The sequence below is a fragment of the Heterodontus francisci genome, chromosome 6 (assembly GCF_036365525.1).
Source record: "Heterodontus francisci isolate sHetFra1 chromosome 6, sHetFra1.hap1, whole genome shotgun sequence".
NCBI lineage: Eukaryota > Metazoa > Chordata > Chondrichthyes > Heterodontiformes > Heterodontidae > Heterodontus > Heterodontus francisci.
The window spans coordinates 122,693,181-122,719,249 of record NC_090376.1 but is presented as its reverse complement, the minus strand read 5'-3'; the positions used below and the strand labels follow the sequence as shown (position 1 = coordinate 122,719,249).

The following is a 26,069-nucleotide window of genomic DNA, read 5'->3' as shown; positions in this document are numbered from 1 at the left end:
ATCTGATCCGTTGGTTATGGGATCGTTTAGCTCTGTCTATCGCATGTTGCTAACGCAGTTTGGCACACAAGTAGTCCTGGGTTGTAGCTTCACCAGGTTGACACCTCATTTTGAGGTATGCCTGGTGCTGCACCTGGCATGCCTTCCTGCACTCTTCGTTGAACCAGGGTTGGTCTCCTGGCTTGATGGTAATGGTAGAGTGGATGATATGCCGGGCCATGAGGTTACAGATTGTGGTTGAGTACAATTCTGCTGCTGCTGATGGCCCACAGCACCTCATGGATGCCCAGTTTTGCATTGCTAGATCTGTTCGAAATCTATCAGAGTTGACTTGCTGACCAATCAGCACCCTTTTCTCATCCAGAGTAAATTGTTGCTCAACAGCATGTCTCTTTTTTTTCAGCAATAATAAAAAAAAAAATGTTATGCAGTGAGTTGTTGTGATCTGGAATGCGCTGCCTGAAAGGAAGGTGGAAGCAGATTCAATAGTAACTTTCAAAAGGGAATTGGATAAATACTTGAAATGGGAAAACATTTGCAGGGCTATTGGGAAGAGAGGAGTGAGACTAATTGGATAGCTCTTTCAAAGAGCTGGCACAGGTGCAATGGGCCGAATGGCCTCCTTCTATGTTGTGTGGTTCTCCACTGGGGAACTGGAATTTGTCCCAATAGGCATTTAGAAATTCAAAGCATCTCTCTCAAGACCAGAAAACTTAACCACAAAAAATCCACACACATTCCTCCAGCATTACAATCTTACAACTAACTTTTTCTCTGTTCTAGTGGGAGAACTCAGAAGCAACTCCTGGATTATGTTAAAGAAGGAGGATACAAAAAAATACAGTTTGAAAGGTGAATGTGTTTCTTTTGCTACTCGTTCTGCCATTGCCACTTATCCTTTCAGGAGTCAGCATAACAAGGAAAAAACATTATTAAAGTTAGTTTACTGGTGCTACGAAAAGCAAAATACTGCAGATGCCATAAATCTGAGATAAAAACAGAAGCATCAGCAGGTCAGGCAGCATCTGTGGAGAGAGAGAGAGAAACGGAGGCCAGAATTTAACACTCCCGCAACCCACCAACCCCGCCCCCACCAAAGTGGGAGCGGGCTGGGATGGCCACTTAAGGGCCTCTTCCTGCTGCTGCTGGTATTTTACCAGCAGCAGATGGGCACTTCACCCCCTGGGGAAGCCATCCAGTAAAACCAGACAGCCTCATTGTGGGATGGGGGGGATGGTGCCTGCTGATTGGGCCCCTTCAGTGGCATGGGCTTCCTCCAGTGGAGGATCCACGCACCCCCCCCCCTCCCCCACCGTCCTCATGATTGACCCCCCCCCCCCCCTGCCCCTCACCAGGGCCTGGCAGATTGGCCCTGGTGAGCCCCGACCCCACTTACCTTCTCCAGCCGCCTTCACTGGCTGGTTTTGGGGGCTGCTGTGATCCCCAGCAGTGGCCCCGGCTCCCGCTGGCTCTGCTGGGACTGAAGAGCTTCTGGCCCTCTGATTGGCCGGCAGCTCTTGGAGGCGGGGCATTATGCCTCAGAGGGGAAAAAGCCATGACCTCAGGAAATTAATTGCCTGAGCCATGCAAAAATAGCGTCATGGCTTCCAGGGCTGGCGGAGGTTGACTCGGTCCCTGGCTTTCCAGCCAGTGGGCAGGCACCACCTCCTTGTTAAATCCCGACCCATATCTCAAGCATCAATCCTTTATCAGAATTAAATTGGAAATATTGATTTGCCCCTCTGTGACCTCCTCTCACGCTATGATCCTCGGAGAACTCTGCATCCTTCCAGTTCTGTCCTCTCGCTCCACCATTGGTGGCCCTACTGTCAGCTGTCTCGGTCCTAAGCTCTGCAATTCCCTCCCTAACCATTCCGCCTCTCTTTCCTCCTTTAAAACCTACCTATTTGACTGAGTTTTTGATCACCTGATCTGATATCTCCTCATATGGCTCAGTGTCAAATTTTGTTTTGATCTTTCCTGTGAAGTACCATGGGATGTTCTACTACCTTAAAGGTGCTATGTAAATGCAAGTTGTTGTTCACTCCTGCCTGACCCACTGAGTGTTTTATGTTCTTCATGTTGCATTAGTTTTGTTGCATTTTGGCATCAGTGCAACATCCCCTTGTGAGCAGAAGTGCATTAAGGTTATAAATAAGTGCATTAGTGGACCCATGGATTGTCTCTCCTGTGCCTGTAACTTGTTCTCCTTGACTATAAGCGTGAAGAAAACTGTGGTCATGGGACAAGGTGTTGCATCTCCGCCCCTGATTACACTAAACAACACCCCACTGGAAGTGGTTAGCAAATTCTGCTACCATGGGTCCATGGTGACAGACAGTCTATCCCTTGATGCAGAGCTCGATACACGCCTAGGGAAAGCAGCTACCACCTTTGGCCGACTTGCAAAACGCACATAGGATAACAGCAAGCTGATCCTTAGGAGCAAGCTGATGGTTCTCAGCACCTTGCTGTATGGCTGTGAAATATGGGCAACTTACAGTGACCAGGAAAAGAAGCTCAATAATTTCCATCTTCACTGTCTGTGGTGCATTATGGGTATATCCTGGCAGGACAAAATCACAAAAGCAGCAGTCCTGTCAAGGGCAGAGCTCCCAAGTGTGTTGGCAGTAATTAAACAGAGGTGACTTCGGTAGATTGAATGTGTCCACAGGATGGAAGATGGTCGCATACCCAAGGACCTTCTGTATGGTGAGGTAGCAGGGCCCAGTCAACCAGTGGTGCGCCCAAAGCTCCGCTTCAAGGATGTTTGCAAGTGTGACATGAAGGCTCTAAATGTCAACTATCGCACCTGGGAGTCACTAACTGGCAAAAGTGGGAAATGGTGACATATCCTGTGGACTGATGTGCACTACCATGATGACCAGCTTGGCAACAGGCACTAACATCAAAAACAACAACTCACAGCGTCACTTGGCAGCTTCCTATGCAGCACTTGGCAGAACCTACCTCTCAGGGATTGACCTTCACACCCATCAGCAAAGGTGCACCAAGAGAAGACACCCCACCTAAATGGATTTTTTGGTGCATGTCCATCATCTTTCGTAGATGGAAGGATGCCAACGCTGAGTGGGGCACTGGGATGAAAGGTGTTCTGCCACTGTTGAGGGTAGTTCATTGTCTAATAGGCTAAATGCAGCTAGCACAAAGCATAGCCCCTAAAGGGTGAGCTTTTAGAATTAAAGGCAAACTTTTTTTTGGAGATACAGCAGTGAAACAGGCCCTTCGGCCCACCGAGTCTGTGCCGACCATCAACCACCCATTTATACTCATCCTACACTAATCCCATATTCCTACCACATCCCCACCTGTCCCTATATTTCCCTACCACCTACCTATACTAGGGGCAATTTATAATGGCCAATTTACCTACCAACCTGCAAGTCTTTTGGCTTGTGGGAGGAAACCGGAGTACCCGGAGAAAATCCACGCAGACACGGGGAGAACTTGCAAACTCCACACAGGCAGTACCCAGAATTGAACCCGGGTCGCTGGAGCTGTGAGGCTGCGGTGCTAACCACTGCGCCGCCCTTTAACTGTTAGCAATTTATTGATTGATGAGAAGAGCTAATGAGGCATTGAACAGAGTTCAGGCTGGCAATGTAGGGGTCAGTAATCGATGCAGTGTGGATGTATAACAGTATTCCTGCGTGAGTTCTGCCTCCCAACTAAATTTGGAACATTGTGAATCTCTGTGATTCTCTCCTCCAGAGAGCTTTGGATGTTCAGTCGTTAAGTATATTCAAGACTGAGATCGATGTATTTTTGGACTTTAAGGGAATCAAGGGATATGGGGATAGGGCAGGAAAGTGGAGTTTGAGGTAGCAGATCAGCCATGATCTGACTGAACGATGGAGCAGACTCAAGGGGCTGTAAGACCGACTCCTGCTCAGGCCTACTCCTGCTCCTATTCGTCATGTTCTTAATGTTAGTGAAAACACTGAGAATGAAGCCAATTCTGACTCTGATATGGAGCTCTGAAAATTGTATCCGTATCTTTTACTTCCTTCCCTTCTCTCTCTCTCCCTCTCTCTCTCTTTCTCCCCCTCTTTTTCTCATTCATATTTGTTCCTTTGTACTCCTGCAACCTGGTTTGCGCCTGTCCTGTACCTTTCCATCTCTCTCTGAACACCATCACAGAGACTCGGATGGCCTGCTCCGACTGGGAATGGGTCACACGGAGTGGTGATTTCTGCAGTTGGCTGTTTGCAGTGAAGCTGTTGTAACCCGTTCTTTACTCCGGCATTTACACTTTCAGTGCAAATAGTGAACGAAGGAAACCATGCCTAATCAAAGAGAAGCAGATTCCTGTCACAAGTATTTTTTTTCTGAGGGGGGGGGGTGGGTGGCGGGTGTGTGTGGAAATACGTCAGTCTTCAGATTAATCATTGTCGTTAATGCTGCATATACTCATCTTATTCTTTATTTCATTTTCAGGAAACACAGTAAAATGCGGTCCATCCAAAGTTTGCCTGAACATCAGTCACTGGTGCCAAAACAAGTCAGTAAATCGAGAGTGACGATATTGTCTAGCAAAGAGGTTCATTGCAGACAAGGCCGGTTTTTTCATTTCCATTGAGCCACCCGAGGAATTTACCGGGGTTATGGGATGGCGGCGTCGGGGTCGTTGTGGGGGTGGGCAGTTCAGTCTTGACACAATTACCATAACAAGCTAGTGCATAGGTCACAAACTGGTTTTAAAAGTGTCCTTTGGAAAGATAGGTTTTGATAGAGTAAATAAGGAGAAACTGTTTCCACTGGCAGGAAGGTCAGAAACCAGGGGACACAGATTTAAGATATTTGGCAAAAGAGTCAGTGAGTTGTTGTGATCTGGAATGCGCTGCTTGAAAGGGCGGTGGAAGCAGATTCAATTGTAACTTTCAAAAGGGAATCGGAGAAATACTTGAAATGGGAAATATTTTCAGGGCTATGGGGAAAGAGCAGGAGAGTGGGACTAATTGTTTCGCTCTTTCAAAGAGCCGGTATAGGCACAGTGGGCCAAATGGCCGCCTCCTGTGCGGTATGATTCTAACCTCTGAACTTCACTATTATATGTAAACAGTATCAAATCACAAGTGAGACTTGTACAGAAGAATTTCTTTTACAACATTTGAAAATATCAAAGTCTTTCATTGCTTGGCAAGACCAAATGATTCACTTTTTCTGGAAGTTTCTCTAGAGGTGTTTTATTTAGTAAATGCACTAATCCGTGTAGAATTGAGCCATGTTCTAGGCGCCCAGTTTAGTCCCTGGCATGTGCTGAGCTAGCTGGCCTCAGACAGAGGGCTTAGCACTGGTGAGTTAGGGTGAATGATGGGAGAAACTCAGCCAACTCCACATCACTGGCCCAGCGACCTCTTAAAATGTGAATGCTGGTTGCAAACAACAACAACTTGCATTTATATAGTGCCTTTAATGTGGTAAAAACAACCCAAGATGCTTCACCAGGGAGTAATCAGACTAAATTTGTTGCTGAGCCACATAAGGAGATATCAGGGCAGATCAAAGGGGTGGGTTTGAAGGAGCATCGTAATTAGGTGAGAAAGGTAGTGAGGTGGAGAGGTTTAGGGAGGGAATTCCAAAGCTTGGTGCCCGGGCAGCTGAAGCCACGGCGGCTAATGAAGAAGTGAAGGAAGTTGGAGATGCACAAGAGGACAGAATTGGAAAAGTGCAGAGATCTGAGAGAGTTGTGGGGCAGGTGGAGGTTCCCAAGATAGGGAGGGGACGAGGCCATGGGGGGATTTGAAAACAAGGATGAAAATTTTAAAATTGAGGTCGTGTTGGACCGGGAGCCAATGTAGGTCAGCGAGCACGGGGGGGTGATGGGTGAACAGGACTTGGTGCGAGTTAGAATAGAGGCAGAAGAGTTCTGGATGAGCTCAGGTTTATGGAGAGTGGAAGGTGGGAGACCAGTCAGGAGAGCATTGGAATAATTGAATCTAGAGCTGACAAAGGCAAGTATGAGGGTTTCAGCAGCAGATGAGCCAAGGTGATGTTACAGAGGTGGAAATAGGCAGTCTCGGTGATAGAGCAGATATGGGGACGAAGCTTATCTAAGGGTCAAACAGGACTCTAAGGCTGTGAACAGTCTGGCTCAGCTCAGACAGTGGCCAGAAGGAATCATTTGAAGGGTGATGGAGGAAGTGCAGAGAGGAGGATTAACTGAATATTGTAAAGTGATCTACTGAGCTAGAATGTTTCCAAATCGAATTCATAATCTCCACCAGGTGTATCTGAGCATGTTTGAGATCTTTGTGTATCTGCATCATTGCAAAGTCATATAAACAAAACTGACTTTGCATAATTTTAAAACTCGCATTATAATTCGGGGCCGATGTGAGATTTGGTAAATATGCGGACTGATGAAGCTGAGCAAAGCTGACATCGATTTCTGCCCTTTGTCTGATATCCCACTGCTAGTTCTGACATCAACTCTGCCTATTGAACGTTTAAGAGTGATAAAATAGAGAGATACTTGCAATTGCATCCATCTTCCGGATGCGACGTTAAACCCGGGGCCCCTTCTCGCATCACAGGAGGATGTAAAAGATCCTGTGGCACTATTTCAAAGGGCAGGGGAGTTCTCTGTGCTTTCCTGGCCATTATTTATCCCTCAATCAGCTTCTCTTAAACAGATTACCTGGTCACTATCACATTGCTGGTAGTGGGATCTTGCTGTGCACAAATTGGCTGCCATGTTTCCTATAGTGACTACACTAAAAAGGCACTGAATTGTCTGTAAATCGCTTTAGTTTGACCTGATGTTGTGAAAGGTGCTATATAAATGCAAGTCCTTTATATTTCCACTCTAAATTAGTATATTACCGTCCTTTGCAAAAGCATTCGGTTCAATTCTTTGTCTCGGCACATTTCTGTTCTTCGTTTCCGAATTTGCAGAAGCTAAGTGAGAAATGAGCTGAGCACACGGAGGGGGGCTGGTTTGATTCCTGGTCAGTGCTGAGTTCACTGACCTAGGCCAGGGTTGCAATATCATGGGCTTTGCACTTGACATCCGTGTCCTGGATGAGGGAGTGGTAAATCATCCATAGGTCCCATTCCTGATCATTATCCTGTTGGAAGCTGCGAGTGTAGATTTTCGATGAGGACCCTCAATGTCAGGACTCAGTTATGAATAATGATTTGTTGTGTAAGGTACTGAAGAGTACTTGGTGTCAATGGAAATGATCTCTAGCAAGTATTCATTGCCTTCAAAAGAGGGGAAGAAAATTGCTGAGGGCATTATTTGAAAAAAGAATTGAGCAGAAGTATTTTACCAATAATTTATCTCCAAGATGTCTCTTGTCATTACAGAGCAGTAGTTTTACTTTCGGGGAATGGTCAGCATCGACAGGAACGCCGTCTCCTAGCCAGAGGAACGATCTGGGCGTTTCCCGGTCAACTGACGAAGACGGGGTTGAGCACAAGAGTTCCTCGTCAGCGAGCAGCCCGAAGGGGGACGGACAGGAGGAAACTGGGAGGGACAAAGTTCACCAAGCGAAAGCCCAAAGAGAGCTACAGAATGCAGGTCCAGCATCTCGAGCCGCTCAGGGAAGCAGCTCTTCCATTCCTTACATTGACTGCAGTGATATAGATAGTGAGCATGACTTGGTCAGAGGGCGGTTAAACTGGGCACAGTCAAAAACAAATGACAATTATGAGGATGAGTTTATCAGCCGTGAATACTTTGACGAAAGGGATGAAAGCATGGCCCACCTTAGATATAAGGGTTCCCCTGATTTCCGATTTACAGATACTCCACTCCATATAAAAGAAGAGTTGATGGATGATGAACTGGCCCAGATGTCCTTTTATACTGGGTGGACACCTCAAATGCCCAGACACAGCTCTTTGCTTCATGAGGTATTTCGAGGCTCAGAAAGCCACAGCCCCTCAGCTACACCAATACATCCAAGCAGTAAAGGGTCCAGTCCCAATGCCAGTGTTAACAGGGTAGGACCCAAGGGTTCTGTTGTACAGAATGGCCATTGTAGGCATAGACTAGAAGATGCAGGTAACCGTACACACAGCCACCATGATTACAATAACTATTCCCCTACTTTAAGCCCAGCCCATTCACGGAGGGTTCAGGGCAACCGAAACAGGTCAGAGACCGATCCATTTATCCTCAGTCACGTGGCCTCCACGCCATTGAATGAATACAGGACTGACAGCCAACGCAAGCTCTGCTCGCCCCGAGTGCTACACTCAGAAGGCAGATTTGTGGGTAACAGCGTTTTGTCTGCTGGGTTAATGAAGTCAAGTCCACCACTCCATAGGCTAATCCCAGCTGGCCTTGCAGACCGCGCGACTGCGGGCCAACTGATGGACGGGTCCACCAGCAGTGGGACAGAGTCCAGCGACTCTGATTCTGAGGCAGTTCACTCATTTGACCACCCGCTGGTGTTGGGGAACCCCATTGCCATAAATTCCTCACCAATGCCTAGAAATACTTTTTCCTTTGGGGGTCTGCCGTTAGAAGAGGATTTGGAGGAGGACAGTTCTATTAGCTTCAGTGACCCTGATGATAGTAGTCCAGTGAGTGAACATGGTGTCATCACATGTTAGTGGTTTTCAGCAGTCTCCTAATGTTGTCCAGTCTCTGATCGAAACTATACAGCCAGGTGGTTGCAGTCCTGTGCTAAAGCTATTGTTGATACTTATCTAGGCATAAACTAGGGAGCACTAAATACTACTGTAATATCCCATGGCGTTTTCTGATTAACAAAGTGGCATCTCTAATATTATGCCAACTACCATTGATGACATTGCAGGAGATTCTAACTCATTGGTGTTCATGTACAACGAGAAGTGACGTCTTAAAGGCTTCTTGGCAGGGATTAATGTTCAGGGGTCACAACGGAAGTGTATTATACATTGCTGTTTACAGAATTGTTTAAGGAGAGATAAAAGGCAAAAGTCATTCTATTTAACTATATTAAAAAAGTTGAGATAAGTTAAATAGCAGACAAATATTGGACTGCCAAAAATACAAAGTGGGTGCAATGAATTTCAGTTAACAAAAAAAATAAACTGTTGACTCCCATGCGAAGGAGCCAGATATCACTCATGATGGGTCCAGCTTTGGAATTTACATCTAAGATGAAGCCTGGAGAGAACTGAGGTGACAATGTTGATTGTCGCTGTTGGTGTCTACTTTTTCTCCACTGTGCACCAACTTGCTCTTTGTAGCATTAGGCACTTATTGTAACACAACATTAGATAGGACCTCAGTTATACTTCAGACTGTGAAGGATTGATAATTGAGGGGTATTCAGGTGTCAAGTAATTGCCTTCATATTTCCACATTATATATGATGATGATGGTTTAGTTGGAAAGAGCAGAGAGAGAATGACAATGATTAATATGTGTCCAACAGTTTGGTTTATCCTTTCTTAATGAACTTCTATGATGTAATTTTGTGAAATTAAGTATTTAGACAGAACTGAGCTAGGTCTATATTCTTACAGTAGTGGTTGGAGGTCCTGAAAGGATTGAAGTGTAGAACTTTGTGTACTTTTTATATGTGTGTCTTTGTCTGTCAATATAAATATATATGTACACACATCTTCAATAAGTGACTTGATAAACTGTGCAGTTGTTCATATTAAGCGAACTTGTGGAGTGAAAGAATGATAGTTTATAAGTCTAGTAAACTGAATAGGTGTACTATAATCATGGCAAAATAGAGTTCTGCCAAAACTCTATTGCCCACTAATTTTGAAAGTAAAGACTTCATTGAAAATTGATTGAAAACCGTCCACTTATGTTCAAGTATCACACAACTCGTTCCTCGCTTTCATATTGACCGATGTTGCATATAATATTGATCTTCAGATTAATGTTACTGCATGACCCTCTGATAATCAAATAGCACAACTAATCTTTCATCAAAGGGAGGGAAATTGAAAATCCAGATCAAAAAAAATTCAAAGTTAAGGAAATATCAAAAATATGATTTTTAACTCAATTTATTTTCATCAAATCAAAAATATTTCAGCTTTCGAAAACTAAGCTCCGTTTAGAGTATTGATGTATTTAGGGGTTGCATCAGATGGCACCTAAGATATAAAGAGTGAGATTCATCTTGCCAGTGGCACATAACATGCGATGATGCATCAGCAGTCAGTTCCAAACTCCATCCAACTCAAATAGACGGAAGGAAAAATTGCGCCCAATGTAAAACAGGCCTCCGATGCACTATCTCCTGTTCCACGCTACTTTCAAAATGAATTTCACACACATAGGCTGGATTTTGTGTGGTCCCCTGAGGTGGAATTAGAGGCGGGGCTGTGGGGTGTCATGGAGTATCGTGGCGGGGGCGGGGTGAAGGGTCCGTCGCCAAGAGATTTCCCCAGGGCCGGGATAAGCTGACAACAGCCTTCACGCCCAGAGGCCAATTGAGGCCCTTGTGGCGTACTTACAGCCAATTAAAGGCCTCTTCCAGCTGCTGGGGTGGGGGGAGTTACCTCCCCCGCATGGAGAGGACACCTTGTAACATGAGGTGATCTCCCTGCGGGCTTGGTGGTGGGGTGGGGTGGGGGGGGGGGGGTGGGTCCCTCCTTCGTGGGTAATTTGTGGCCCATGGAGGACCCGCACCAGGAACCATTCTACCCCCAGGGGGTTCCCCCTCCCCCTGGAACACAAGACCAGCCACCGGCACCCCTCCCCTCGCTGAGGCCTTCTGACTGGCCCTGGCCAACCCACCTCACCTACTCTTCTCCGGGGTTCCATCGCTGGGCCTGGGTCCGAGGCCCCTGCAGTATCGGCCACCGCTCCCAGTGAGGCTGCCGATACTGCTGAGCTGCCGGCCCTCTGATTGGCTGGTAGCTCTTGGAGGTGGGATCCCCATCTTTAAATGGACAGAGAGACCGGATCCTGAAGCCTTGATTTTAAAAAGACTGGAGAATCGTTCCGGGTGGTGGGGTGGGGGGGGGGGGGGGGGGGTGCGGGGAGGGGGGGAGCGTTGCAGAAAGGCAGAGGCGGGGTTTTCCCAGTTCAAAATCCAGCCTATAGACAAGGGTCAAAGTTCAACATCTCAAGCCTTTACTACAAGAGCAGATCACACCATTCCTTTGTAAAAAGCATGTCCAGTGATGTGCAAAAGTAATCATTTCCCTTCAATCCTGTGGTTTACATTCTTTAGATGATGGTAAAAGGTTTCTTCTAATGGAAGAAGAGCTGATTTGGCTCTGCCTGGAATCTGGTGAATTATTGCCTTAAGCACTTTGAGATGGAAATAAGTTATCCCTTCTCTTTGCTTTTTCCCTTGTTCCCACCCCCACCTCAATTGCCAGGTCTAAATTTAGTTGCATTGCCTTTCCTGGAAGTTTAAAGGAAATGCAGTTGTGTAAACGGCAGTATTTTGAGTCACATTCTAGGATTGTTCAATGCAGTAGAATGAGTCACCCTGTCCAAACAAAATGTTTGGTAATGGGATTAACTGTGCAATTACCCAGTGTCTTATAGCTGCTGAATAGCAAAAAACAGGAAGAGATTTTTTTTTTGATGTTGGAGAAACCATTAACCTTAGGACTATAGGATGTCTGCCAGTTGGCAGGAACTGATATTTTTCATCATTCAGAAACATAAAAACTTTGGACCTCTTGAGAGCACAGCAGTGAATACAATGCTAATTCAAATACGGGTTTCAAAAAGGGCATGGCACTTGTCAGTTGCTAGTATATTATTCATGATCAGCTGTTACATACATGGCTGGCCTGAAACTCTTGGCCATTAAATAATGATGGGGCTTGCATTTATAACCAGTCTTGTACAATGATGATAATCCTAACCCTATCCTTGCCTAGCAACTGGTTTGAATGTATGAAATGCAGGCCAAATATGATGCTGTTGCATCTCCCCACTCCTTGGCTTGTTGCTCGTGTGAAGAGTTGGCGAACCTCCAGGTTTGCATTGAAGAAATAGCGTATCTAAGAATGAACCTAGTAAGGATTGCTTTGGAGCTCCCCAAGACCTTGCTGTGTAGATGGTGTAGCATCAAGCCACATGAAATACAAGGGGGGGGAATTTTATTCTCTTCCCCCTGGCGGGTTTGGAGGTGGAGGAACTTGTAACTGGATGGGATGGTGGCCGGGGTGACGGGGACTCCGCCACCTTTCCGCCTCTGCCGAAATTAAGTCTGTGGTGAGAAGGCCTGTGAACGGTCTTCCTGCCCCACCGCCAAGTGAGGCCCTTAAGTGGGCAATTAAAGGCCTCATACTGCTGTCACTGCAATTGACCCAGCGGCAGGCGGGCCTATCGCCGCACGGGAAGCACGGCAAGAAAAACCGTGTGGGTTGCTTGCAGGCTCCGGTGGGGGGGGTGGTCCCTTGTTAAAATGCGCTTACTGCCTGAATGAGGGACCAAGTATTAGGAAGGAGGAAACTCGGTGAGAGCCACCATCCCCTGCCCTTATTGCCGAACCCCCCATACACCCCCCTCCCCCGTGACTCCCACCCCGCAACAACCCTCCCGCCCTGACCTACCTGGGTCCACTGACACTCCTAGGCCTCGGGTGGGTGCTGCACCATAAGCAGCCACTGCCTCCGTGGTGGTGATGCTCAATTAAAGAGGACGGGACTTCTGTCACCGGGGTCCTTTATCCTGTGGAAGACCCGCCACTGTCCAGTTAAGTGCCTAATTGGCATTTGATTTGGCGGGCCTCCCACAGAAGGGGCAATGCGGGATTCTTGCCAGTGCTTTTGCCGGAGCTCGAGATCCCCGTCGCCCGGATAAAATCCCAGCCAGGGTCTTGGATTCAGTCCTGGTGGGTTAGCTGACTAGTGATGGCGTGGCTGTGGAGATGCTTTAATTGTCCCCTTGAAGAATGGGTCATTGGGTGAGGTAGCTGAGGGTGGTATGAAACCAAACTACAACATCTTCAGGAGAGGGAGAAAATTGGGAATACAGGTAAACAGCAAAGTGAAGATATTATAGGGGCAGAATTTTAACTGAATTCATCCATCAGGAAACTGACAGGGTCGGCCGCAGCCCCGGGTTTACACCCTGCTCAATTGAAGTGAGCGGAGTATCCAGTGAGGTTAAAACAAGGTTTCCCTCCCATCCCGTGGGGTTTCTCTCCAGTTAGATTTTTTTTTTAAAGTGCATTTATTCAGCGCCTTGCGTGTCCTCAGGATGTCCCAAATGCTTTTCAGCCAATGAAGTACTTTTGAAGTGTAGTCACTGTTGTAATGTAGGAAACACAGCAGCTAATTTGCACACAGCAAGATCCCACAAACAGCAATGTGATAATGACCAGTTAATCTGTTCTGGTGATGTTGATTGAGGGATACAAATTGGCCAGGGTATTCCCCACCCCACCCCCCTCTTTCCCCCCACCACCCCGTCGCCCTGCTTTTCTTCAAAATAGTGCCATGGGATCTTTCACATCTACCTGAGAGGGCAGGCGAGGCATCGATTTAATGTCTCATCCGAAAGACAGCACCTCTGACAGTGCAGCACTCCCTCAGTCCTGCACTGGAGTGTCAGCATAGGATTTTGTGCTCAAGGCACTTGAACCCTAAGGTAGGCTGTTCTGGATCATATCCAATGTCAAAAGTACAAGAAGAGTTTATTTAGTGGAAGTTGAGATAGAGTCTTGGAGATCTGCAACTGTTGAGTTGCCAAGCTGAAAAATTCATATATATTTCATTGTGTCAAAGGCCTGTTTTTCTATTGGCCTATTAATATAACAGAGATGAAATTGCATTTGCCCAAAACAAGCATTGTAAGTAAACAACAGAACAGGGATGACTACGACAGATATTAATTGTCCAACACATCGTTGGGTTGAGAGCTTGAATCAGTGGCTAAAGTTGTCTGCAGCTCCTGTAAGGTGCACTATTCCATTCTCCATATCATTCCTCAAACAGGAAAGATCTAGAGCAAACAACCTTCAGATCCCCTCTGAAAGATAGTCCTCTTTTTATTAAAACTTACACCTGGGTGTTCAGTAACGCGTGGATCACATGCTTACACCACGTGTCTGCACTGTTTAGCGCTGGGTTCATAATCTGATTCACGGGAATGAATGGGGTGAGGAGCAGAGGTTCAGTAGTAGAAGAAACCCCCAGACTCCTGGCATCAAGCCCGGCTAACAAAAGGACATTTTCCCCAACCGAATGGTAGATGGGACATCACCTTACTCGCAGGTTAGCTTCCCAGCTCATATTCATATGCTCGGATGTTTAGATAACAACAATTTATATTTCTTATAGTACCATTAAGTGGCGGCACAGTGGCGCAGTGGTTAGCACCGCAGCCTCACAGCTCCAGGGACCCGGGTTCGATTCCGGGTACTGCCTGTGTGGAGTTTGCAAGTTCTCCCTGTGTCTGCGTGGGTTTTCTCCGGGTGCTCCGGTTTCCTCCCACAAGCCAAAAGACTTGCAGGTTGATAGGTAAATTGGCCATTATAAATTGTCACTAGTATAGGTAGGTGGTAGGGAAATATAGAGACAGGTGGGGATGTTTGGTAGGAATATGGGATTAGTGTTCTTTCTTTTGGGCCTCCTTATCTCGAGAGACAATGGATACGCGCCTGGAGGTGGTCAGTGGTTTGTGAAGCAGCGCCTGGAGTGGCTATAAAGGCCAATTCTGGAGTGACAGGCTCTTCCACAGGTGCTGCAGAGAAATTTGTTTGTTGGGGCTGTTGCACAGTTGGCTCTCCCCTTGCGCCTCTGTCTTTTTTCCTGCCAACTACTAAGTCTCTTCGACTCGCCACAATTTAGCCCTGTCTTTATGGCTGCCCGCCAGCTCTGGCGAATGCTGGCAACTGACTCCCACGACTTGTGATCAATGTCACACGATTTCATGTCGCGTTTGCAGACGTCTTTATAACGGAGACATGGACGGCCGGTGGGTCTGATACCAGTGGCGAGCTCGCTGTACAATGTGTCTTTGGGGATCCTGCCATCTTCCATGCGGCTCACATGGCCAAGCCATCTCAAGCGCCGCTGACTCAGTAGTGTGTATAAGCTGGGGATGTTGGCCGCTTCAAGGACTTCTGTGTTGGAGATATAGTCCTGCCACCTGATGCCAAGTATTCTCCGAAGGCAGCGAAGATGGAATGAATTGAGACGTCGCTCTTGGCTGGCATACGTTGTCCAGGCCTCGCTGCCGTAGAGCAAGGTACTGAGGACACAGGCCTGATACACTCGGACTTTTGTGTTCCGTGTCAGTGCGCCATTTTCCCACACTCTCTTGGCCAGTCTGAACATAGCAGTGGAAGCCTTACCCACGCGCTTGTTGATTTCTGCATCTAGAGACAGGTTACTGGTGATAGTTGAGCCTAGGTAGGTGAACTCTTGAACCACTTCCAGAGCGTGGTCGCCAATATTGATGGATGGAGCATTTCTGACATCCTGCCCCATGATGTTCGTTTTCTTGAGGCTGATGGTTAGGCCAAATTCATTGCAGGCAGACGCAAACCTGTCGATGAGACTCTGCAGGCATTCTTCAGTGTGAGATGTTAAAGCAGCATCGTCAGCAAAGAGGAGTTCTCTGATGAGGACTTTCCGTACTTTGGACTTCGCTCTTAGACGGGCAAGGTTGAACAACCTGCCCCCTGATCTTGTGTGGAGGAAAATTCCTTCTTCAGAGGATTTGAACGCATGTGAAAGCAGCAGGGAGAAGAAAATCCCAAAAAGTGTGGGTGCGAGAACACAGCCCTGTTTCACACCACTCAGGATAGGAAAGGGCTCTGATGAGGAGCCACCATGTTGAATTGTGCCTTTCATATTGTCATGGAATGAGGTGATGATACTTAGTAGCTTTGGTGGACATCCGATCTTTTCTAGTAGTCTGAAGAGACCACGTCTGCTGACGAGGTCAAAGGCTTTGGTGAGATCAATGAAAGCAATGTAGAGGGGCATCTGTTGTTCACGGCATTTCTCCTGTATCTGACGAAGGGAGAACAGCATGTCAATAGTCGATCTCTCTGCACGAAAGCCACACTGTGCCTCAGGGTAGACGCGCTCGGCCAGCTTCTGGAGCCTGTTCAGAGCGACTCGAGCAAAGACTTTCCCCACTATGCTGAGCAGGGAGATTCCACGGTAGTTGTTGCAGTCACCGCGGTCACCTTTGTTTTTATAGAGGGTGATGATGTTGGCATCGCGCATGTCCTGGGGTACTGCTCCCTCGTCCCAGCACAGGCATAGCAGTTCATGTAGTGCTGAGAGTATAGCAGGCTTGGCACTCTTGATTATTTCAGGGGTAATGCTGTCCTTCCCAGGGGCTTTTCCGCTGGCTAGGGAATCAATGGCATCACTGAGTTCCGATTTGGTTGGCTGTATGTCCAGCTCATCCATGACTGGTAGAGGCTGGGCTGCATTGAGGGCAGTCTCAGTGACAGCATTCTCCCTGGAGTACAGTTCTAGGTAGTGCTCAACCCAGCGGTCCATCTGTTTGCGTTGGTCAGTGATTATGTCCCCCGATTTAGATTTGAGGGGGGTGATCTTCTTGATGGTTGGCCCAAGAGCTCTCTTCATGCCATCATACATTCCTCTGATGTTTCCGGTGTCTGAGGCCAGCTGAATATGACTGCATAGGTGTTGCCAGTAGTCGTTTGCGCAACGCCTAGCTGTTCTTTGTGCAGTACTTCTGGCTGCTTTAAGTGCTGCGGATGTTAAATCGCTGGGGGCTTTCTTGTAGTTCAAAAGTGCAATGCGCTTAGCGGCTATGACAGGTTCCAGCTCTTCATTATGAGATTGAAACCAGTCTGCATTTCTCTTCGCACTTTTGCCGTAGGTGGTCAAAGCTGACTCATAGATGGCGTCTCTGATGTGGGCCCACTTGGTCTCAGCATCCCCTGTGGGAGTGTTTTGAAGGGCTGTTACAAGTGAATTTAGAAATTTTTGTAACAGCTGTGGGTGAGAAATTCTGCTCGTGTTGATGCGCGGGTGGCCCTTCTGCTTGGAATGATGCAACTTCTTTGGTCTGAGTCTAACCTTGCTGCACACCAGGGAGTGGTCGGTGTCGCAGTCCGCACTGTGGAAGCTGCGTGTGATTTGAACACTGTTTAAGGCGGCTCGCCTTGTGACAATGAGGTCTAGCTGGTGCCAACGACGTGATCTTGGGTGCCTCCATGAAACCTGGTGACAGGGTTTAGTGTGAAAGAACGAGTTGGTGATGCAGAGGTTATGATAGGTACACAACTCAAGCAGTCTCTGCCCGTTCTCATTCATCCTTCCAACGCCATAGCGCCCAAGGCAGGAGGGCCATGAGTCATGGTCGGCCCCAACCCTGGCATTAAAGTCCCCCAGCAGGAATAGGTGTTCGGTGTTGGGGATGCTGCTAATGATGTTATGGAGTTGTTCATAGAACTGGTCTTTAGCTTCAGGTGCGGAACAGAGTGTTGGAGCATAGATGCTGAGTAGGTGTACTGGACCAGAGGTGGTGAGCAGTCGGATGGACAGTATGCGTTCCGAGCCATTTGAGGGAGGCTCTATCATGCTGAGCAAGGAGTTTCTGATGGCGAAGCCCACTCCATGCTGTCTTGGTTCTTCAGGATCCCTGCCCTGCCAGAAGAAGGTGTAGTCTTGCTCTGCTAGAGAGCCACTCGCGGGGAGGGTTAGTATAAATGGGTGGTTGATGGTCGGCACAGACTCGGTGGGCCGAAGGGCCTGTTTCAGTGCTGTATCTCTAATCTAATCTAATCTAATCTAATTAACACAATAAAATGTCCTAAGGAACTTCACAGGAGCATTTTTAAAAAATATTTATTCATGGGATGTGGGCGTCGCAGGCCAGGCCAGCATTTATTGCCCATCCCTAATTGCCCTTGAACTGAGTGGCTTGCTAGGCCATTTTGAGGGCATGTAAGAGTCAACCACATTGCTGTGGGTCTGGAGTCACATGTAGGCCAGACCAGGTCAGGACAGCAGATTTCCTTCCCGATAGGACATTAGTGAACCAGATGGGTTTTACAACAACTGACAATGGTTTCATGGCCATCATTAGACTAGCTTTAAATTCCAGATTTATTAATTGAATTCAAATTCCACCTTCTGCTGTGGTGGGATTCGAACCCATGTCCCCAGAGCAATATCTGGGTCTCTGGGTTACTAGTCCAGTGACAATACCAGTACGCCACCGCCTCCCCTATAAAATAAAATATGACACTGAGCCACATAAAGAGATATTGGGTCAGATGACCAAAAGCTTGGTCGAAAAGGTGGGTTTTAAGGAGCGTCTTATAGGAGGAAAGTGAGACGGAGAGGTGCAAGGAGGGTAATCCAGAGCTTGGGGCCTAGGCAACTGAAGGCACGGCCACCAATGGTGGAGCGATTAAATCCAGGGATGCTCAAGAGACCAGAATTGGAGGAGGGCAGATATCAGAGGATGATGGGGCTGGAGGAGATTAGAGAGATAGGGAGGGGCGAGGCCATGGAGAGATTTGAAAACCAGGATGAGAAGTTTTAAATTGATACGGCATAATGGGAACAGTAGGAGGCTCATTCAACCCCTCAAACCTGTGCCTCTATTCATTTAGAACATGGTTAATCCATATCTTAACTCCATTTAGATGCCTTTAACACCTAAACTGCATAATATGTGGAAGGTAGATAAATACATGAGGAAGAAAAGAATACAAGGATATGTTTTTATGGTGAGATGAGATCGAGTGGGAGAAGGCTCATGTGGAGTATAAATGCCACCATAGATCAGTTGGGCCAAATGGACTGTTTCTGTAAGTTCTATGGAATGTATCCACTATGACCTATCAAGGTATTTTTGAGAATTTTCACTGTAATCTATCCAGCCATTTCTCAACACAAATTGTTGTACCATTGGAACAGTTTTCAGAATAAAGCTGCTGGACGTATGAGGCTCTGCTCGGCGACTGTATTGATGCTAATCAGGATATTTTAACCCCCTCCAGCAGCAGCTGCACAGTGACAATATCTTTACAGCTGTCGTGCATGTGTTAAAATAGCACATGGGAGCATAGTTAATATGACTGGATGGTTCAGGAATAATCTGTGCACTGTTGTGCCAATATATATCTGCAACCTCCTCTAGCCCTACCTCCCTTTCAGACCTCTGTGCTCCTCCAATTGTATCCTCTTGCACATCCCCAATTTTAATAACTCCACCATTGGTGGCTGTGCCTTCAGCTGCTTAGGCCATAAACTCTGGAATTCCCTCCCTGAACCTTTCTACCTCACTGCCTCTCTTTCCTCCTTTACGTTGCTCATTAAAACTTACCTCTTTGAACAAGCTTTTGTCTTAATATCTCCTCGTGTGGCTGTGTCAAATTCCATTTCATAACACTCCTGTGAAGCACCTTGGGATGTTTTACTACGTTAAAGGTGCTAGATAAATGTAAGTTGTTGTTATAGGATCCACAGAAAAAGGGGGCATAAGCCTAAAATTAGAGCTGGGCCATTTAGGGGTGATGTCAGGAAGCACTTTTACTTACAAAGTGTAGTGGAAATCTGGAACTCTCCCTCAAAAAGCATTAGAGACTGAGGGGGTCAACTAAAACATTTCAGAACTGAGATTGATGGATTTTTGTTGTGTTAGGGTATTAAGGATATGTAACCAAAGTGGGTAAATGGAGTTGAGGTACAGATCAGCCATGATCTAATTGAATGGCAGAGCAGGCTCGAGGGGCTGAATGGCCTCCTCCAGTTCCTGTGTTGCTCTACCAATATATGGGTAGTACTAAACAGAAATGAATTCCTTCCTATTTAAATAATTGCACTTGTCTAATTCTAATCTTAATGGCCCAGAACTTTCCTACAGCTTTAGTGCTATATTTTCAAAGCAATTACCATCTCCTCCCCCAAACTCTCATGAGCTTAAAAGAGAGGAAACTAATTTTTATATATCCTGCACTATTTAAGGTCATTTTGAAACTGTTGGCATTCTGATGTGAAAGTGCTTGAAAATGCAGTTAAATTATTAATATTAATCAACCAGCATTAAGTCAACCTCCCGAGTCTCCAAATGAATTTTGATGACTGAATATAAATTTCTTCCCAATGCACTTTCTCATGAGGGCTTCTGAATGATTAGAGGCACACTGCACATGATGGCACTAAGTGGAAATAATATTGACCACAATCTGTTACCCGAAAATCTGAAAGTAATAAAATGTGATGCCTTCACAGTTTCATCCCAGTCCTCCCCACCCAGTCCGATAGACTGAAGAAAGTCAATGGCCAGGATTTTGCAGTCAGTGGTGAAGTGATGGTGCTAACCTCGAAGAAAGCTGCCCGCAAAGATCTAGTGATCACTGTGGCATGGATTCCCCCTTTCTCGAAGTCAGCTTGAGTCTGGCGCCAAGTCAAGGGGATCTCCAGGCATGCTGTAGCAGTGATGTCATCACGCAGGGTAAGCAGCCAATCACATCAAAGTATTCTCATAGACAGTAAGCCAAGACGTGAAATGCACTGACTACCCTTCACTTTTAATAATTTTTTAGAGAGCGAAATAAATGATTTGGACATACACATGGGATTAAGGTAGAAACTGAAATATCAAGCCAACATTTTTTTTTAAAGTTAAGAATATGTGGAATTTTTTTTTTATCATAATGGAGAAATTTGGCATTCCACAATTATAGTTGTTTTTCAGGGCCAGTAAGGCTGTTCAACAATAATTATGAACTTGGTACACTGTTTAAAAACCCAATTATAGCTCATGCAACAAGGTATAACTTTTTCAAGGGATTTTACAGCGATAATAACCAAAAAGGATAAGTTCTCATCAGTTCAGTGATTTCTAATCGATTGCAGTCTGGGGGTACTTCAACAGCGCACCCTATGGGGTAATGTAGAATCACTGACGGCATCTTCTGGATTTCTGCATTTAACTGCAGATGTGGGGAATCCAGAAGTTGCTATCAGTTTCAGAGGAGTAATGATGGCGACTGCTGGCAGTTTCACTGTCATTATGACTACAATATCCAGGCCGTTTTTTTTTTTCAGAGTTTCATCCTAGCCCACCAGGTCTGTCAGACTGACTGAAGAAAGTCAGTGTTTCTTACATGAATTTATCTATGCTTGCTTCCTGGATGATATTCCCAAAAGCAGTTGGACATGTTGCAAACTTGAGTCTTTTTAATGAAAGATAGATAGGTGGCAGTAAATGTTGTAGATCAGTTTGGTTCTAAGTGGGCAGGTGGAATATATGATTATTCTGCTGCCCGTGAGATTTTTGTCCCTTGGCTCCCCCACTGATATTAGAGCATCAAAATTACTGACACAAGAAGCTGGGCATCTCACCATCAAATCAGCTCCACTTCTAACTCAGAATTCAACTCTATTGATTCTGGGCAGCAATCAAGACTTAACAAAGAGCAAAACCTTTTTTTAACCAGCAGACATCAGGGCTTTCGTTCTCATTCTTGTCATTTGTCCTTGAGGAGGATATAATAATTTTTTTAAAAAGGCTTGTTTCTGTGCACTGTAAATACTGTGGTTCTGTCAGCATGTATCTTTGAAACTGCTCCTCTTACTCTGTCCTTGCTTTCAATGCATGTTGGGCTGTTCTCACTCTGTTTGTAATGCACTCCAAATGTTCTGTTTCCATAATGCAAAATTGTTTGTATACACAAGTGCGTGCTTTGAGGCAAGTGATCCTGTTAAGGTGAAGGTGGGTTCGGTAAGTGGGGGTTACCTGTAAACAGCAATAAGGGAGTAGACTCTGGTGTAATGACAGGGTGCAGAAGGAGGCCATTTGGCTCATCATGCCTACGCTGGCACTTTGGTTGTGCTTGGTGATTGCCGTGTTAGAGAAACAAAGGGGGTGTTGTGTTGTAACTTTTCTTTTATTGACAGGATCACTGCTTCACCTGGAGAGAAACCTGCTTTAATGAGACAGTATTCCTTTTGTTGACCCATATTGTGCAGATAGTTCTTAAATCAGTTTCACTGATGTATGCATCTCTCATGTAGCCCAGTATTCTTAAACAAGCTACACTGCTGGGATTAGCTAATTAATACAGCATGCATAAAAATATATTTTTCAGGATTAAATCCTTTGCCTTAATCCACACCGCGTAGCCCCTTTTTCTTTCCATCCAGTCCAAGAGCTGCAATTCCTTTTCCTTCTTAAAGTTCACTTTAAAGTTGGTGCTTAGCTTGAGTTCCAAGCCACTGGGGGCAGAATGGACTCACTGACTGAATCCAGCCAATTTCATTATAATCTCCGTTCTGCCAAATTACTTGAGTTTTGAGCCTGAAATTTGTCTCAACCCTAGGTTTTGTTCCGTCCCGATGGAACACATTTCCAAATGACCAGAAGGTGTCACTAGCATAAAGATCATGAGGCCCAAAATCCTGATGGCTCCTTACACCACTGGTGGAAATGTTGCTGAATCTGCCAGTTTGCAGGAGCTTTGGCCTTGTCACAAACTGTGGGGATAATGACATTAGCACAGTTAAGGCAGACATCTGACAAATCTCTGGTAGCTGTGAGCACCTCAACACCATGCAGCAGGGGAAGCCCAGAGAGGGTCTCACAGGGAAAGAGTTGGTGACAGTCTTCAGCTCTCTAAGAAGCTCTCCTTTCAACTTTGGGATAAATTACCTTTTCTTTAAGATCTTTTACAAAGGTGAATGATAGGACCAAATGCCCGCTTTCATCAGGCATGGGTTCACATTGGAAACTAGGAAGTCCCCCCTCTACCACCTCCATCCCTACTCACCCCTTGAGGTTAGCGAGCACAGCAGAGCTCTACAGACATCCAGCATGGACTCATGTGCCAAATGGCCTCCTCTATAATGACTCTGTGTTGCTGAGCCCAAATTCACTGGAATTTCCCAGCCTCCTTGGGGCTGAATCCCAGGTAAACTGGATACTAATCTGTTTTCTGCCCCTCGCTGGTAGTTAGGCCATACATGTACCGAGGGCCAAGGTTAGGCTTGCCAACCCTCCCAAAATTGCCCTGGAGTCTCCAGGAATTGAGCAAAAACCTGGGAGATAAATCATATGAGGGGGAGGGGGGGGGGGTTAAAAAACTTTTTTATTCATTTACTTTGAACACATTTAATAGTTTTAAAAATATTGGTGATGGGTGGGGGGTAGGGCTGTTTGGGTGGAGAGTTGGAGGCTCAAGGTCATCTGATGTAACCTCCAGGATTGTGCCCAACTAGAGTTGGCAACCCCAGGCCACTGTGGAATTTCAATCCCTGTGTTTTATATTCCCTCTTTCAGCAGTAGTTACATGGAGTGTTATCTGTCAGTGTTGTTTCACATGATTTCCCAGTATATTTCAAGGCAATAAGTGTTTGTTGCTCTGAGAACTATTTGGCATTGCAGCTCTGAGTTTTGAGTTCGAGATTGGATTGGTTAACAGGATAGATACTGTCTGTTTAATGCATTCTCTCTTTTCTGCGATTTTAATTACTAAAGCATGTAATGATTACAATCTTGCGGTTGCACATTATTGCAGTTGCCCTTAGCTTGGTGAATGTTAAAGCATGTTGGGTCAAAACTGCTTATTAACTTTGAATAATAATGTTCTGAATGTATGCATGAAATCTTTTATCATTTGTTTTCTTGCATAAGCGGATTTATATTTTTAAGTCCTACGTTCTTTCTGAACTGCTTGTTGCTGTATAAAATTGTTTACTTTTTTTTTGCCAACTGCTTAACTTGCTCGTCTGTGAAGACTTGTGTATTAACTCTTCCTGACTAAATATCTTCACTGCTGATCATTTTCTCATATTTGCTGATTGACATTTTACACCATTAAAAATCTGGAACAAAGGATTGTTATTTTGACATGGTGGTGGATAATAGTTGATGAGAAAAACAGCTGTTTTGATCAGTCCCTTTATTGTTTGGTTACTGGCATATAAAAGCCCAAAAGATAGCAGGTGAAACCTCTGTTGTGACTATTGAGACAAGTACACTAAGTAGTCTGTTATGAACACGCAGACAATGACAGACAGGAAAAGACTCCCTAGTCCTCCAGCTAGTCCCATAAACATGCGTCACCTTGTGTATCAGAACATATACATTGGGAAATTTGGGACAGGTGAAGAAAACAGGCCAATTGGGCGGGGGATGGGAGGGAGCCAAATTCCTCTCCAACCCCACCTAGGCTATTACAACTAGTCCAGGGGTGATCACTGTGGCCCCGGTAACTCCTTGCAGAACCTACCTCAGCAGAAACAGGTCCAGCTTTTGCTTGAAGGAATTCGGTGAATTGGTGTCCACTGCATCTTGTTTCAGAGGTTATTGATACCATGGCAGTGCCTCCAAGTGTAAAACGTACAGACCATGGGAGGTACAAGATAACCACCTCATGGTTCTGCTGGAACTGCCAGACTTAAGTAGCTCCCCGTTGTGTTATGAGACACTGCCAATATTTTGGAGCATGAGCGCCTGAGTCCACCTCTATGGCTACAATTTGATTTCTCATTACGGTGCTGGTTTACAAGGGACTATCCATTGACTTTGCAGATGAACTGTGGCCAGTAAATGAAAGCTGAAAATGTGACTCAGAAACCACTTCTATGTTCCAAGTAAAAAAAAACTCTTCAATATAAATAGGGGATAATAAAAAATATATTTTAAAAAATACACTTACAGTGGGCCTGATATTAACTGTGCAAGTGGGTGGGTTTTAAATGAGTTAAAATCTCATCCAGTGTACGGCTTTAAAATTGGAACTGAATTATGTGCATTCGTCATGATTTAATTATCCCCTACCCTTTAAACTCTTCCCCCCCCACAGCTCCCCCTCTCTACAGACCTGACTTAGTAATCACAGCACTTACAACAATTTGACTGGTAATTTTAAAAATCTTAAATCTGTGCACACCTCCTGTCCATTTTTTTCACTACAAATTCCTATGTCTGTCTTTATGATGTAAATGTGTCACACTGTAATTGCACCTTCTCACCCGTGGTGGCACAGAAGTGCCTCATCTATCTCCCAGCTCCAGCCAGAAAATCTTGCGCTCCAAACCACTCCACTTTTCCACCTCTCAAATCGTCATCTATTTTATTGTTTAATGATAAATAATCATATTAAAATGAATACATGATTTAAAATGGTTACTGAATTGTATCTGTGAGCAATGGTTCCATTAACATTTGCCCTCTAACCCTGCCTCACTCTAATGTCTCCATTGAGTCTTGACACTCTGCACCCCACTACTACAACATTTCCAGTATTTCAACTGACATTCAATATATTAAAAAGTTGGCTGGCTAGAGACTTAATCTCCATATGCATAGGAATGGTTTTTGCTGGATTTGGATCTTGAATGATCCCTGAATATCTTGCTCTTAATGAAAAATGGGAACTGCAGCTATTGAAATGTCCTCATCTACCACGTCATCCTTTATTGTTTCAAATATAGGAGCAGGACGAGGCCATTCAAACTCTCAAGACCGTTCAGCACCATTAAATTAGATCATGGGTGATTTGTATCTTTACTGCATCTACCCACCTTGGTTCTATATCACTTAATATCCTTACCCAACATCTTGGATTTGGTTTTGATCTTGGTTTTGAAATTTTCAATTGACCCCCAGCTTCAACAGCTTTTTTTGGAGGAGAGGGTTCCAGATTTTCATGATCCTTTGTGTGAAGAAGTACTTCCTGGTATCATCCCTGAAGCCTAGCTCTAATTTTAAGGTTAAGCCCCCTTGTTCTGGACTCCTCCAACCAGAGGAAATAGGGTAGATTGAGAGAAACTATCAAATCCTTTAATCACCTCAATTAAATCACTCTTTAATCTTCTATATTCGAGGGAATACAAACCAAGTCTATGCAACCCTTTTAGTCCCTCTTTTATTTGTTTTCCTATTTTACATCACAATGTAATAATCTAATCATTCTTGCATTGCCAGTGCCTCCGACACGGCATCTTGCAATAATAGTGTTACGGTAGAATTCTAACATTATTACAGGCTTTGCCGGAAACAATAACATTTCAAATAGTCGAATGAAGTAATGTAAATTTCATTGCCAGTTGAACATTGAGAAAATGCTGGGTTTGCATTGGATAGTTCTGGCAGGTTCTCAGGCAGAGAAGTTATTTATCAAATTAACGGTTGTTAGATTGACTGTAAATACAATTCCCCA

At 45.4% G+C, this 26,069-nt stretch overlaps 1 protein-coding gene across 2 annotated transcripts in view; it reads left to right on the top strand.

Moving 5' to 3' along the window:
• Positions 1-26,069, top strand: part of farp1 (FERM, RhoGEF (ARHGEF) and pleckstrin domain protein 1 (chondrocyte-derived)) — a 274,704-nt gene that overhangs the window by 172,478 nt on the left and 76,157 nt on the right. For both annotated transcript variants that reach the window (XM_068034256.1, XM_068034255.1), the window contains exons 11-13: positions 784-852; positions 4,459-4,522; positions 7,333-7,546. In XM_068034256.1, coding sequence (XP_067890357.1) covers positions 784-852; positions 4,459-4,522; positions 7,333-7,546 — 347 coding nt within the window. The remainder of the gene's footprint in view (positions 1-783; positions 853-4,458; positions 4,523-7,332; positions 7,547-26,069) is intronic.